The sequence below is a fragment of the Malaya genurostris genome, chromosome 3 (genome assembly GCF_030247185.1).
Source record: "Malaya genurostris strain Urasoe2022 chromosome 3, Malgen_1.1, whole genome shotgun sequence".
Taxonomy (NCBI): Eukaryota; Metazoa; Arthropoda; class Insecta; order Diptera; family Culicidae; genus Malaya; species Malaya genurostris.
The window spans coordinates 232,245,680-232,260,446 of NC_080572.1; the positions used below are offsets into that span (position 1 = coordinate 232,245,680).

Consider the following 14,767-nt stretch of genomic DNA (forward strand, 5'->3'; position numbering starts at 1 on the left):
ATAGAATCTGAATGTAAAAATAAAAGACAACGGACGGATTTCCCTTCCGTTGATCCTATGCCGTCTAACAATATTTACGAGATTCTTCCTGAATCCGATTGTAGCGACATAGAAGAAAATTCTTCAAAAATTCCCAAAATGGACGCTTGTCGTTCTGGGAAGAAACATCAATCTATGCCACCAGTGACGGTGATGATTTCCGACTTCAAAGCATTCCGTACTGAGCTTTCTACTTTTCTCCCGGAAGTAAAAGTCTCATTTCAAATCGGACGAAGAGGAGAATGTCGAGTCTTGGTGGATGGATTGGAAGATTACGAACGTCTTATTCGATATTTGTCCGAAAAACTTCATAAATTTTATTCATATGATATAAAATCAGACAGACCCTTCAAGGCTGTCTTGAAAGGATTATCAAATGATCAAAGTATTGATGAAATTAAAAATGAACTAAAAGAATTGCTTGGTTTTGCCCCTTCCCAAGTAATACTTATGAAAAAAAGAGCGAATGGTACTTCTAAACCACGCTCTGGAATTTCCCATGAACTTTACCTAATACACTTCAATCGAAGTGATGTAAACAATTTGAAAACTTTAGAAAAAGTACGTTTCATTTCCCACATTAAAATTCATTGGGAACATTATAAACGGCATAATCGTATTGCTAACTTAACGCAATGTCGTCGTTGCCAAGGCTTCGGTCATGGAACCAAAAATTGTCATATGGATATACGGTGTTTGAATTGTGGTAAATCGCATTCGAAAGACGTTTGTCCAATGAATGAAACCACTGATAAATTTTCATGTTCAAATTGCAATGGAAATCATAAATCCAATTATTTGAAATGTCCTGTCAGGGAAAAAATTTTAAACGCTCGTTCGCTTAGACAACAAGTCAAATCAACTACCTTAAATTTACAGAATATACCTGAAAATTCTTCTAAGGCACCTGCCAATTCGTCTTCTAACGAAAACAATTTATTGACAGGTAGATCGACCTCGTCATCATCTTCTTCTAATGTCAGTTATGCTGGTATATTAGGTAGAAATCTATCTCCTATTTCTTCTAATGTAAATAATCAAAACACAGGACCGCCTTGCAGTTCTTCTTCTAACGAAAACAATTTATTAATAGGTAGACCGGCCAAATCATCTTCTTCTAATGGCAGTCTACCTACAAATATTCCTTCAATGCCATTCGCTTCTTTAAATGAAGTCGATTTAGGCGATATAACTGAAAATAAAATGATCTACCTACAAGATCAACTTTTTCAAATGATCATCCAAATGAATTCGACTTCATCACTTTTTGAAGCATTTCAAATCGGATGGAAATTTGCAAATAATATTATAATGAATTTAAAATTTAACAGTGATGTTAAATAATTATTTGAATATTTTAAATTGGAATGCTCGATCTTTGAAATCGAGTGAAGATGAATTTTATAATTTTCTCAAAGTTCACAAAATTCATATTGCCATTGTGACAGAAACTTTTCTTAAACCAAATGTAAAATTGAAAAGTAATCCACATTATGTGGTTCATCGATTTGACAGGTTTACTGGAATTGGTGGTGGAGTTGCCATTTTTGTCCAACGGCAAATTAAACATCGAATTTTACCTTCTTTCAATACTAAAGTTATTGAAAGCTTGGGAATCGAAGTTGAAACCATTCATGGAATTTATTTCATCGCTGGAGCATATTTGCCATTCCAATGCACCGGCGAACAATTAAATTTCTTTAAAGGCGATTTGCAAAAACTTACAAGATATCGATCGAAATTTTTCGTAATAGGGGACTTAAATGCTAAGCATGTCCAGTGGAATTGTAGGCAAAATAACAGTAATGGTAAAATACTTCATAATCAACTCTCAGCTGGTTACTTTACAGTTCTTCATCCCAGTAATCCTACTTGTTTCTCTTCCGTGAAAAACCCGTCTACAATTGATCTGGTTCTAACAGATCAAAGTCACATTTGTAGTGAATCGATTACTCATGCTGATTTTGACTCAGATCATCTTCCTGTAACATTCAGACTTTCCAACGAAGCTATAATTAATCCAATTAGTTCTATTTTCAACTATCATAGAGCTAATTGGTTGGATTACAGATCTCACATTGGAAATCATGTGGATCATGAAACTATTTTAGAAAATTCTGCGGACATCGACACAGCAATTGATAATTTGAATCATTATATTATCGAAGCTAGAAATCTTTCAGTTCCCAAAGCTCAAACTAAATTAAATTCTCCTATCATCGATGACAATCTTCAACTGCTCATTCGGTTGAAGAATGTTCGTCGACGACAATATCAACGTTCTCGTGATCCTGCTATGAAAAACATAGTTAAGGATTTACAAAAAGAAATTAAACATAGATTTACTCTTTTGCGAAATGAAAATTTCGCTAAAGAAGTTGAACAAATTAAACCATATTCTAAACCTTTCTGGAAACTTTCTAAGGTTCTTAAGAAACCTCAGAAACCAATTCCTGCTCTCAAGGAAGGAAACCAAATACTTCTTACAAATGGTGAAAAAGCTCAAAAACTTGCTCAGCAGTTCGAGAGTGTCCACAATTTTAATTTAAACGTTGTGAGTCCTATTGAAAATGAAGTCTCACTGAAGTATGATCATATTTCAACCCAAGTGTTATCACACGATGACATTATTGAGACGAATTTTGATGAAATTAAATCAATTATTAGGAAACTCAAAAACATGAAGGCTCCTGGTAATGATGGAATTTTTAATATTCTTATTAAAAATCTTCCCGATGTTGCCTTGAGACTCCTGGTTAAAATTTTCAACAAGTGTTTTTCATTAGCTTACTTCCCAAAAAGATGGAAAAACGCTAAAGTAATTCCTATCCTAAAACCTGATAAAAACCCAGCAGAAACATCAAGTTATCGCCCAATTAGTTTACTTTCTTCTATCAGTAAACTTTTTGAAAAAATTATCTTGTTAAGAATGATGACTCATATAAATGAGAATTCAATTTTTTTACCAGAGCAGTTTGGATTTCGTCATGAACATTCAACTACTCATCAACTTGTCAGAGTAACGAACATGATAAAATCAAATAAATCTTCTGGGTTATCCACTGGAGTTGCTTTTCTAGACATAGAAAAAGCATTCGACAGTGTTTGGCACAAAGGTTTAATAGCAAAAATGTCTGATTTCCAGTTTCCTATTTATTTGATCAAAATGATTCAAAATTATTTAACTGATCGTACTCTTCAGGTTAGCTATCAGAATTGTAAATCTGAATTGCTACCCGTACGAGCCGGTGTTCCGCAGGGTTCGAGTGTAGCTCCAATCTTGTATAATATTTTCACTTCTGATCTTCCAAATCTACCCGTTGGTTGTCAGAAATCGCTATTCTGTGACGACACAAGTCTGTTAGCCACAGGTAGAAATCTAAGAGTGATCTGCAGTCGCCTACAAAGAAGTTTAAATATTTTCAGTGATTATCTGTCAAAATGGAAAATTAAACCAAATGCAGCAAAAACGCAATTAATTATCTTTCCTCACAAGCCAAGAGCTTCTTTTCTAAAACCAAACAATAATCACATTCTCAAATTGAATGGCTTGGAATTGACATGGTCTGATCAAGCTAAATACTTAGGTTTAACGTATGACAAAAAACTCACTTTCAAGGATCACATTGAAGGAATCCAGGCAAAGTGTAATAAATATATTAAATGTTTATATCCTCTTATAAACAGAAATTCTAAGCTCTGTCTAAAAAACAAATTGTTAATTTATAAACAAATTTTCAGACCAGCCATGCTTTATGCGGTACCAATTTGGTCAAGCTGTTGTTCCACCAGGAAGAAAACGCTTCAAAGGATTCAGAATAAAATTCTGAAAATGATTCTGAAGCGTCCTCCCTGGTTTAGTACAAATGAGTTACACAGACTCACAAATATAGAACCATTAGATGTAATGTCACATAATATTATAAGCAAATTCCGACAAAAATCGATGCAATCTTCAATTGAATCGATTCGCTCTCTGTATTAGTTAGTAAGTTAGTATATAAGATCCTTTTCCCCATTACACAATACAAGTAGGTTTAAAATTTTCCCTACACAAAAATCTCAGAATTGCGGAAGCAAATGATGTCTTCATGGTAATAACCAAATCATATATATATAACAGGGCTGAAAAGTCACCACTTGTGGCTGAACACCCAATTTAAATCTTAATAATTTAATTTTAACTCATATTCCAATAAATAGTTATTAAAAAAAAAAAAAAAAAAAAAAACGATGGTGTGACGCAAACAATGACGCATATAGAACGTAACAGCGAATTTCTGACACTTGGTTCCCGTCGCGTAATAATTGTTGACAAGCGACCCATACACAAGGATAGTTTTTTCTCGCAACAATAAATTAATTTCTGTGCTATACAGCTCACACTAGTGACGTGAGAAAGTTGAAAATCGCACCATCGTACAATTTTCTGACGACATACCGACCTGTAGGCGGCATTTTCAAGAGAACTAAAACGATGGGCCGACGTCGCATGTTGGATCCATGCCAAACAGATCGCTACCCGCCGCACAGGCAGTCGATTTGAATTGATATTGAAGAAACTAGTTCAGTAGGATGTGAACGGCGGGTGCTGTTCGAAATATTTGGACGTGGGACTACAAAGTCATTTCAGTGCAAGGTCAGCCATAGACAGATTGGCTGGCGGGGTTAACTGGATGAATCATCTTCAACCGGGTCGCCTTGTTGCAAACAGCTGTTTGCTTGAGCATGTCTATCAAATGAATTTTATCCTTGTATAAATTAAAATATTGACGTTGAAACACTGCTAATTTATCATATTCTCTTCTCTACTTTCAGGTACTGTCAGCACTCGACATCTTACAGCCACCTCATTTGGACTTTTTCCAAGAAATGTATCCTTTTCATAATACTGAAATTTGCATACCCATTAACTATGAAATTACTTTCTGAAGCCTCTGCAGTAGCTTGTTTCAGCTAATCCACGTGTTTCTCATCTGCATTGAAACAAAAAAGAAAAATGGCACTACGGGAATATCTCTAATCTAGACTCGGTTGATTGCAACTCATATTTTGCATTTGGCTTCGTAAAATGGTATCAGCCATCGTTCTACTTTTTGGCAAAATGCGCCAAGATCGTACTACTATACTTTCTAACACTTATTTTTTATGTGCTCCATGCCAAATAGGATTTCCTTCGGAGGCAAATTATTCTTTATTTTAGAAAGATTTCACACACTCCTCCTCTGAAACTTTGGCACGAACTCTGGAAGCAGTTTTAACTTTAACTTTAAACGGGGAAAAACATAAAATCACAACGTTATGCACAAAAACCATTCTAACTCTCGCAATCTGAGAAAAATAGTTTACTTCAGCAAGTTGCCTCAAGCGAAAACAAGTGTATCCCCATTAGCTCAGTTTGTTCGAAACAAGAGGAAAACAAGCGAAACGCGCTCCTTGCCAGCGTTGCGTCGTTCGCCGTTGCTTTGAGAAATTGTTTTCCATCACCGGCAGTATCCTGCTGACATGGTAAAGTCTTTCGTCAGGCGGATGGAAGCATATAGAGAACGTGAAGAAATTTCTTGGAAACAGTAGTGCAACTATGAAGTACTCTATAACAAAGTTCCACTGTATGACGACGGTAGTTGATGTAGCATCGTAGAGAGAGTGTACTTATCCGCAAAAAGTCAGCCCTCGGTACTCGCTGTGAATAGTTTTCTTGTTTTTTTTTCTTCCTCAAACCCACGAATATCAACTTCTGCATGAATATAAAAACTGAAAGTAGTAGTACTCGTTTACGACACTATGCATTCCACTCATAATTACATGAATATTTCCGTCAATTTTCAAAACTTAAAACATCATCGCACACCCAATTCGAAATCACTCCACAGAGTACAATTTAAATAAATAAGGTTTTTTTTGTAAATTTTTAAACAGCACCCCAAGTCTCGTCCAACGATTTTTAAGCCTTCGAAAGCAGTTTTAAATCAATCAGAAAGCATCAGAGCTTTCTTAGTTGTTACCATATCAGCACAATGAAAATTTGGAAAAATAATGATAATCCGGATGCTTCTTTTGGATTTTTATTAAGTTTTAGAATAAGTATTCAAAACACTTGAAAAATTGATGGCAATGTGTCAAGGTAACATCGGGAAAAATTTTAAAAAAATTTATTAAAATTTCAGGGTTTGCATTAGTTTCGATATGAGATTTGCATCCTAGCTGATTAGTTCTAAGGTGGTAGTATATATAACTAATTGAATCAATCATTGCTTAATTTGAAATCCAAATATTACAATGATCTGCAAGAATCAGATCAATTGTAGAAGGATGATTCCTCATAGCTTAGTTGGGCCATTGGAAATAAAATTGGCTAAAAACCAGCTGAGATCATGAAGAATTTAGAATCCTATTAAGAAAAAATAGATCGATATCTTCTGCGTTTTGACAGCTATCAATTGATATATTCGCTCATCAACGCATTGAAATCGTAAAAATGCTGCATTTAAAAAAAGGGATGACATGACGGATGTACCTATTGTTCATTGACTAACAGCTACATTAGATGAAAAATTGTGTTTTAGAAGAGCCAGTCGAGCCAGCCGGTTTTGCTAAATCTTTGATGTATGTACATCTAATACCACTAGTTAAAGGATAAATGGTTTAGCTTTGATTGTTAGCTTGAAACCAAAATGTATCTGGTGGATCATTGTAATCTGTTGATACAAAAGAAGAGGGTGTTTTATGCCTGCTGAAAAAAGAAATTGCAATATTTGATCTCCTTCGGGGTTTTCCCTGTTCCCCAAATAAGTAAATGATTTTTACTTGAATTTTATTACATGAGAATTTAAATTTTTGTCTAATAGGAATTTGTTAATAATTTGTTTTGTGGTTTCCATCACAATCAAAGCATGACAATTCATCTTAGGCAATCGTTCATTGAACAGACGTGTTTGCACGTGAATTACTATAATTTAAACAGTGTATGTCCGTATGACATTTTGTTGTACCATGGCAGAAGCCCTGGCAATGACGATATAGTGTTAGGTTCGCTGTGCCATACTGTCGTTTATAATTTTACAGTCGTACTGAGATTTTCACTTTCACTTTGACATCCAACGATTTAGTCTTGCTGAGGAGCGTTCGACGAGATCGTCAGAGCGCCGTTGCGATACTAGAACAACGTCATCTGCCAAATCGAGGTCGTTGAGATGCTCCATAGTGACCAACCATTATCTCGTCTATCACGATGAGGAACGGTAGCGGTGATAGAATACATCCTTGCCTCACTCCAGCGACTACCCGAATAGGGTCAGACAAGACTCCATTATGCAGAACTCTACACGTGAAAGCCTCATATAGCACGTTCCGATGAAGTGAACGATTTTATCTGGGACTCTCTCGCGCCTTAGAGCGCCCCGCAGGTTTTCGTGATTGAGTCGGTCGAAGGCTTTTTCGTAGCCAATGAAGACCAAGTAAAGGGACTCTTGGAAGCCTACTCCAGAATAATACGGAACGTGACAAAATGGTCCACACGGGATCTTCCGGCACGGAAACCTGCCTGCTGCCGTCGGAGAGTCACATCGATCTTCTCCTGTAGGCGTCGTGAGATATCATAGAGAAGACGGATATCGCCGGTTGTTGCGGCTTTCTCACCTTCATCGACCAGGGAGTCCACCCACGCTCGCTTATCCCGGCTGCACGAGCGCTTTATTTCCTTTGAGTGGGCCGAATACTGTTGGCGGGCTTGGCGCTTCGCTTCTATGGTTCTCGCTCGCTCTATCGCGGCTTTTGCGTCTCTCCGTTCCTCGATTTTCCGTCAGGTATCATCCGTGATCCACTCCTTCGTCCGGGCGCGCAGTTCACCCAGGTCTCTGTAAAGGCATTCTTGAACGCCGTCCACTGTTCCTCTACGCTGTCACCTTCAGGGACACCCGCAGCTCTGGTTTCCAGTTCTTCCACGAATGACCTCTTAACTGCTGGGTTTTCTAATCACTTGCCAGTCTGGTTTTGTTCCTAAGAATAATTCTTCGATGCAATAAATCTGTTCACTCTTTCAATGAACTAAAACTATTGTGAAATTTGGGAGCAGTAGATTATGTTTACTCATAAATGACCAACCAAACTAAACTTTTCAAAAATTGATGCTGAAGAGTTCGAAAACGAAGCCTGGCAGGTGTTATTGGAAGATCGTCCGAGGACCCAATTTCATATAAAATTGACACTATTACTGGGGGTGACCCGAGTTGTAATTTGTCAATGTTTAAAAGCCACGAGAAAATTGTAGAAGCGTAGCAAATCGGTGCAACATCAACAGAGCAATAGATAAGTAGTACCTGACAACTGGATGATGAAGGATATATTAAAGGAATTTAATTGGAATATATATTCTCACCCGTTGTACTGTTCAGACCTCGCCCCGTCCGACTATCATCTTTTGCATCGATGGGACACTTATTTACAGAATACAGTTTCGCTAATGATCCCTTTCTCATATCAACCATACTATCATATATAATAATGTGATATTTTTCAAATCAATTTCCTTCGATTCTTAAAAGAATAACCGAAATCGGATTGTTTGGTCTACTGATAATGACTACCGTTTTTACGTTTTTTGTTTCGCCACTTTAAGTAATGGTATAAAATTTTTAACACACTTTACCCTATAGTTCCGGAACCGGAAGTCGGATCCAGATGAAATTCAAAAATACTATATGGAACCACAGGACCTTTCATTTGAACCTAAGTTTGTGAAAATCGGTCAATCAATCGCTGAGAAAAGTGAGGAAACATGAAACCGGGAACCAGGATTGCCGGAATCGGTTTGTTTGGCAGTATACTGATAATGACTACTGATTGGACTGATTTTTAGACCAGTTTAGAATTTGTTTTACGTAATTTATTTCGTCCTTTAAGAGATGGTATACAATTTTTAACATACTTTACCCTATAGTTCCGGGACCGGAAGTCGGATTAAAATGAAATTCAGATGTTTTTTATAGGACCATAAGACCATTCATTTGAATCTAAGTTTGTAGAAATCGGTCACGCCATCTCTGAGAAAAATGAGTATGTAATTTAAAATTGGAACTTTTTCACTAATCACCCTGTAATTCCGGAACCGGAAGTCGAATCAATATGAAAAGATGTGTTTTATCGTAAATTTCCACTGTAGATTAATTAGCAGAACAATTCCACGGATTGAAGAAGGATTCAGGATGCCTTTGGATCATACCTTTCCGCAAGTTTTCTCTGTCCCAATTTCATTCGACTATCCATTTCCAATCGGTCTTCTGCTGGGTTTCGATGAAAAGTTTTTCATTACGGAAATCTTTGTAAATTGTTTATCGAAAGTAGGCTAGATGTTCGATGGATTAAGAGGGTCAGCTAGTGTGACGGCTGTTTTTAAGCCTATTTTGGGGATTCTTTTGAAACCGTTGTGGTAAAATAAATGTTGTATTTCATAACTCTTTGAATACATTTAAGAATTCTTTGGAATTGTTTTTAAGTCATTACCCAGATCGTGAAAAGACTGAATTTTACAAGAATGATTTAAATATGTGTCAAATTAACCCTGCGTTTTTTGCAGACGTGCAAAATTACATGTCTTACCACTTGAAACTATGTCGGAATGAATTGAGTATGCGTTAGAACAACTGTAAAAATTAATCCTTTTTGACGCTCGGATATGTCGGTCTCGGAGGACGTATATTTACATGATTTTTCCGTAGGTAGCGTACTGAACCAGGGGGGAGGGGGCGAGGTAGTACAACGAACCTATTCATACTAAGAATCCTTCCAGGTCGGGACTCGAACACACGTCACGAATAACGTTATTTCGACGTGGAAGACATCGATCGCAGAGAAACAGTCGAAAGTGTACAAAGATAAGCAATTGGAAGCATGTTTATCTCAAACCAAATCCACAATTTCATCATTTCGAATATTGGAAACGGCGCGGAAAATTATTCGTATTTCTTACGTTGGATTCAAATATATAATATATCAATATAAATCACTCTTGCGATTCACGAGGGACATCACAGTAACATTGCGGTGATACACTGAATCAAACAACCCCAAATATATAAAACATTTCTCCATATGCACTGTACGAAAAAAAGCTGTAAATACGCCTTAAAATACAATCTTTTACTAATTCGAGAGAGAATTCATTATTAAATAAAAAATCCCTTTTGATGCTAGTGCACACGGGTAAAATTCCGATTCTAGAAATCAGCAAAATGATTCATGATTTGAAGAAAATAATATTTTTTCCTTGTTATGATAATACACCATGATTAAAACTTCTCGGATCATGATCCATTTGGACTGATTTTGCTGAAATTTAAACGTAACGCACTTGACGTTGTTGGGTATACCTTCAGGCGTGTTTCTGCTACGATGGCAATTTTTGCAACATAAATTAAGTGAAAAGCAACGACGAACTTCGAATCAGAATCATTAACAATTAAAATATTATGTTTTTCAAAAACGACGACGCCTAAAATAACGTGTTCACTAGCGTTCATTGGTTCAGTTTTGATTTTTTGTTTCAGAATTTAAACACTTAATCGAATTCTATGTCGAATTCTTGCAAATATCGCGGATTGATTTTTCCTTCAATGTTTTCAAAACATCGTTTGTAAAATCGTCTTTTTTAAAATATTTAAGCGAAGCTTGTGTTATTATATCTGTGAAACAAATTAATCAAAGTGGTGGAACAAAATATTTTTTCTGATTTTCGTTAGATTGTGTTCCAAATTCACAGTCGAATTTCTTTTTCGGTTTACGCTAGCTCTCGCAATATTATTCTAGCAACAACGGTCACATCAAATATGTAAGAATACATCCAAACAAAATGTAACATTGCACTATGGTCCGAAACGGGAAATAAGCGTGACAAAAATATTTTCACTATTAAATATTAGTTTTTTGTAGTTGGTGTCTTCACAAAAGTTGTTTGTAATCAAATGGCGCTCCTTATGATGAAAAATGCTACTAGGGTGGTCCTTATTTAGATTGAAATCTGAAATCTAACTTTCTTATTTGAAGATGCCAGATCGATAAAAATGTATCCTATGCGGTTCCTGAAAGGTCATAAAATAAGTAACAATTTAAGAGAAAATTGGAAGGGTGTTATTTTTTTAACTTATTTAAATTAGTTTTAAAAAAAAACCCACAAAAATCTCAAAAATATTTCATAACTCTTAAACTTATCAACATACTTCCTTCAGCAAAATAATAGTATCAAATTAGTTCTGCAAGTGTTCCATACATTGTCCTTTCGAGAAATGAGACACACAAAAACTACAGCCGAAAGTAGATTGCAGAACAATTTTCATTAATTTATTACCAAAATACTACTAACAATTGAGTTTGAGCAACTAAGGATTAGAGATACTGCGTAATATGGTTATTTCGAACTAGTTGGCCATGATAAATCTATGAACAGAAATTTTCATGATCTCGACAATCATTCCAACAAGCTGGTGCAAGTTAGTAAAATGCAAATATTTGTATCCACATCGTGCCAAGACGCCTATGACACTGGCCCTTCTTTCTCACTTGTGTACCGAATATCCTGTGAAAACCGGAAAACGACGCACAATGAGTTTTGGCTCGAATAAATACATTTTACTCATTTTAACAAACAAATGATTTTCTTGTGTTTCAGGAAGTGCTTTGACTTACAAAAAATCTATTTTCGGCTGTAGTTTTTGTGTGTCTCATTTCTCGAAAGGACAATGTATGGAACACTTGTAGAACTAATTTGATACTATTATTTTGCTGAAGAAAATATGTTGATACGTTACGGCGTTTAAGAGCTATGTAATATTTTTGAGATTTTTGTAGGTATTTTTAAAACTAATTCAAATAAGTTAAAAAAATAACACTCTTCCAATTTTCCCTTAAATTTTCAATTATATTATGACCTTTCAGGAACCGCATAGGATACATTTTTATCGATCTGGCTTCTAATGAACATTGATAGTTGAAGCTTGACTAGTTTTTGATGAAAAAACAATCATAGCTTTGTACTTGTAGCTCATATGAAAAAGCTTGGTTGAGCAAAATTATGCACAATGATTAGTTCAACAACTATTCTGAAGACAACTTTTCCGTAGAACGTTTCACAAAAAAGTTAGAACAAAAAAAGTGTTTTTTCAGGAGCCACCCTACTTTTACACGGGAAGATTGATTGCAAACAACTTTTGCGAATACTGTGCCATTTGATTGCAAACAACTTTTGTGAATACACTAACTACAAAAAACTAATATTAGGGTAACAGAGGTATTTTGGCCCACTTTAAGATTGATTTTATTTTGGCCCACTTTGTAAAAATATCCCCCAAATGTTATAATATCTTTAAAAACCCCTTCCGCAATAGGTAATTTAATGTGATTAGCTTCAAATTGATGCAACATGGGTTACTTAACATCGATAAAATCCGATGAAATTGATAAAGTTTGTTAGGTGGTCCAAAATATATGAAGTGGCCAAAATACCTCTGTTACCCTAAATAGTGAAAATATTTTTGTCACGCTAATTTTCCGTTTCGGACCATAGTGCATTGATGTTTGTCAAATGAAAAGCGTAGCCGTGCTTAGTCTCTTGTGATGTCAATTTTCGGTTCATTATCTTTATTTTTATGTAGGTCTTGCTTTTCACTGTCTGCTCTTTGCTTTGCCAATAATCTATTAAGCAATCTATCTCATTACTTTAAACAGAGGGTTCAAAGTGATATCCGGATAAAAAATTGTAGTTACGAGCTTTGAAAGAAATACATTCTTCAAGTAACACATTTTCGAACCATGATTAATTTTCATGGGAGAAGACTTATTGGTCATGGTTTTATGAGAAGTAAAAATGATTAGTTTCATGATTTTCTATTCATGACAGCAGTAACGGATTTCTTTCCGTGTAGGTGAAATTTATTTTTAATTTATGTAAAACTCTAAATGTAAACGCAGAACGTAACGAATTCATCGTAATACTAATTCCAGATTGATTCTAGAAATTTAGATCTAGATTTTAGAAATCAATCGACTTGTATTCAGGCTTAGGATGATGATGATTTTCGAATCTAGTGATATAAATATAAAATATCGGGTCGTTTTTTTTTCAGAAAAATTGAACATCACTTCATCACTTGAATGCGAAGACGATAAGTTTAATGTGATTGTTATTTTGATTGTCGCATTGTTTATGAGGAGTGTATCGAAAATAAGCTATCCACATACATTCGTGTTGTACGCATGTATTTGTGATGTTTTTTATGTTCAGATCACAACATGCTGTGTGTTTGGCTGTTAGCTTTTGAATATTTACTTCTCTGTGCGGTTGAAATTCCGCGTTTTTGAAATGTCGCGTATTGAAAAGGAAGTGAAAATTAAGGTTCTGGACTCATGGCTAAGTGAGAAGGGTATTACTATGCGAAAATTGGCGAAGCGGTTTGGAATTCATCATGCCAGTGGTAAAACCATCATTAATAAGTTTGGAGAACACTATTCGTTGGATGAGCTACCAGGAAGAGGCAGGTCCACAATGCTTAACTGTCGTTGTTGGGGAGGATGTGAGCGATGCGGACAGGTCTATTTAAGTAGAGAAACTCGGTCGAAAGATACTGGTATGGCAAGCAATATGTTCCTGTGGTTTGAAGTCAACCATTTTTTACACTACCGGAACTATAAATGCAGAAATCTATCGATCTGAGTGTCTCCAGGATAGATTGCTGCCTTTATATAAGAAGCATAGTACACCTCCACTGCTTTGGTCGGATTTAGCGTCGGCTCACTATGCCAAAACCACTATCAATTGGCTTGCGGAAAAGGGTATAAATTTCGTTAAAAAAAATATCAATCCACCAAATTGCCCTCAGCTTCGACCCATCGAACGTTACTGGGCAATCGTGAAGAGGGTCATCAAGAAGACTGGTAAGGTAGGTGGGAACATGCAGGAGTTCAAAAAAATTTCGGATTTTGGTGCATGCTAAACGCAAACTATTAAACAACAATATTGAATTAGTAACCTTTTCCATCATGAGATGGTGTAGCTGTGATGTCTTTTTCGATTAGCATTGGATTCCCTGGAGTGATGTTGATATATAATATATTTGATGGATCCAAAAAGATTCTTTTCAACTTTTTCTCGATAAAGTTGGAGGTCATTTTATTGTCATTTGAAATTACAAATTTTTCGTTTCTTTCTGAGAATACATGAATTCCGAACCAAACAAATCATTTTGTCTATTGAAAACAAGAAGAATTGAGTCAATTTGCGATTCGATTCGACTGAACTTAAACGTATTACGTATCAGAACGTGCTTCATTGATCGAGACAAGTGGTGATCGGATAGTGTTGAGCCTGGATTATAAGGCGGAATCAGGTCTCATATTGTGACCGTGTGTCATTCAATGGCAGTTTCGAATGAATATGTGTAGATTATAGAGTAAAGATGTCATACAAAGTGACACATTATTTGAACCGAATAGAGATAGCATACAGGAAGTGTAAACACGAATGGTCCGATATAAAGCTGGTCGTTCTATTTTAACAAATTGACAATGCTACGACGCTGGTCGTTATACCAATTACCAACTAATAATCGGTCATCAATTCGAATCACGCTTGATAAAACAAAGCAACAATTAACATTTTGAAACACATCACATTACCCTTTGTGAGAACTACATACTTAATACTATACTCAATGTTACCATTTCTAATCGATTGCAAATG

At 35.7% G+C, this 14,767-nt stretch overlaps 1 protein-coding gene across 8 annotated transcripts in view; it reads left to right on the forward strand.

The window, feature by feature from the left end:
- LOC131435995 (serine/threonine-protein kinase NLK) overlaps positions 1 to 14,767 on the forward strand; it is a 281,004-nt gene that overhangs the window by 233,227 nt on the left and 33,010 nt on the right. For all 8 annotated transcript variants that reach the window (XR_009230565.1, XR_009230567.1, XR_009230570.1 and 5 more), the window contains one exon: positions 4,858 to 4,913. Coding sequence is in view for 2 of the 8 variants with exons in the window: in XM_058604349.1 (XP_058460332.1) it covers positions 4,858 to 4,913 (56 nt within the window). In the remaining 6 variants the exon portion in view is untranslated. The remainder of the gene's footprint in view (positions 1 to 4,857; positions 4,914 to 14,767) is intronic.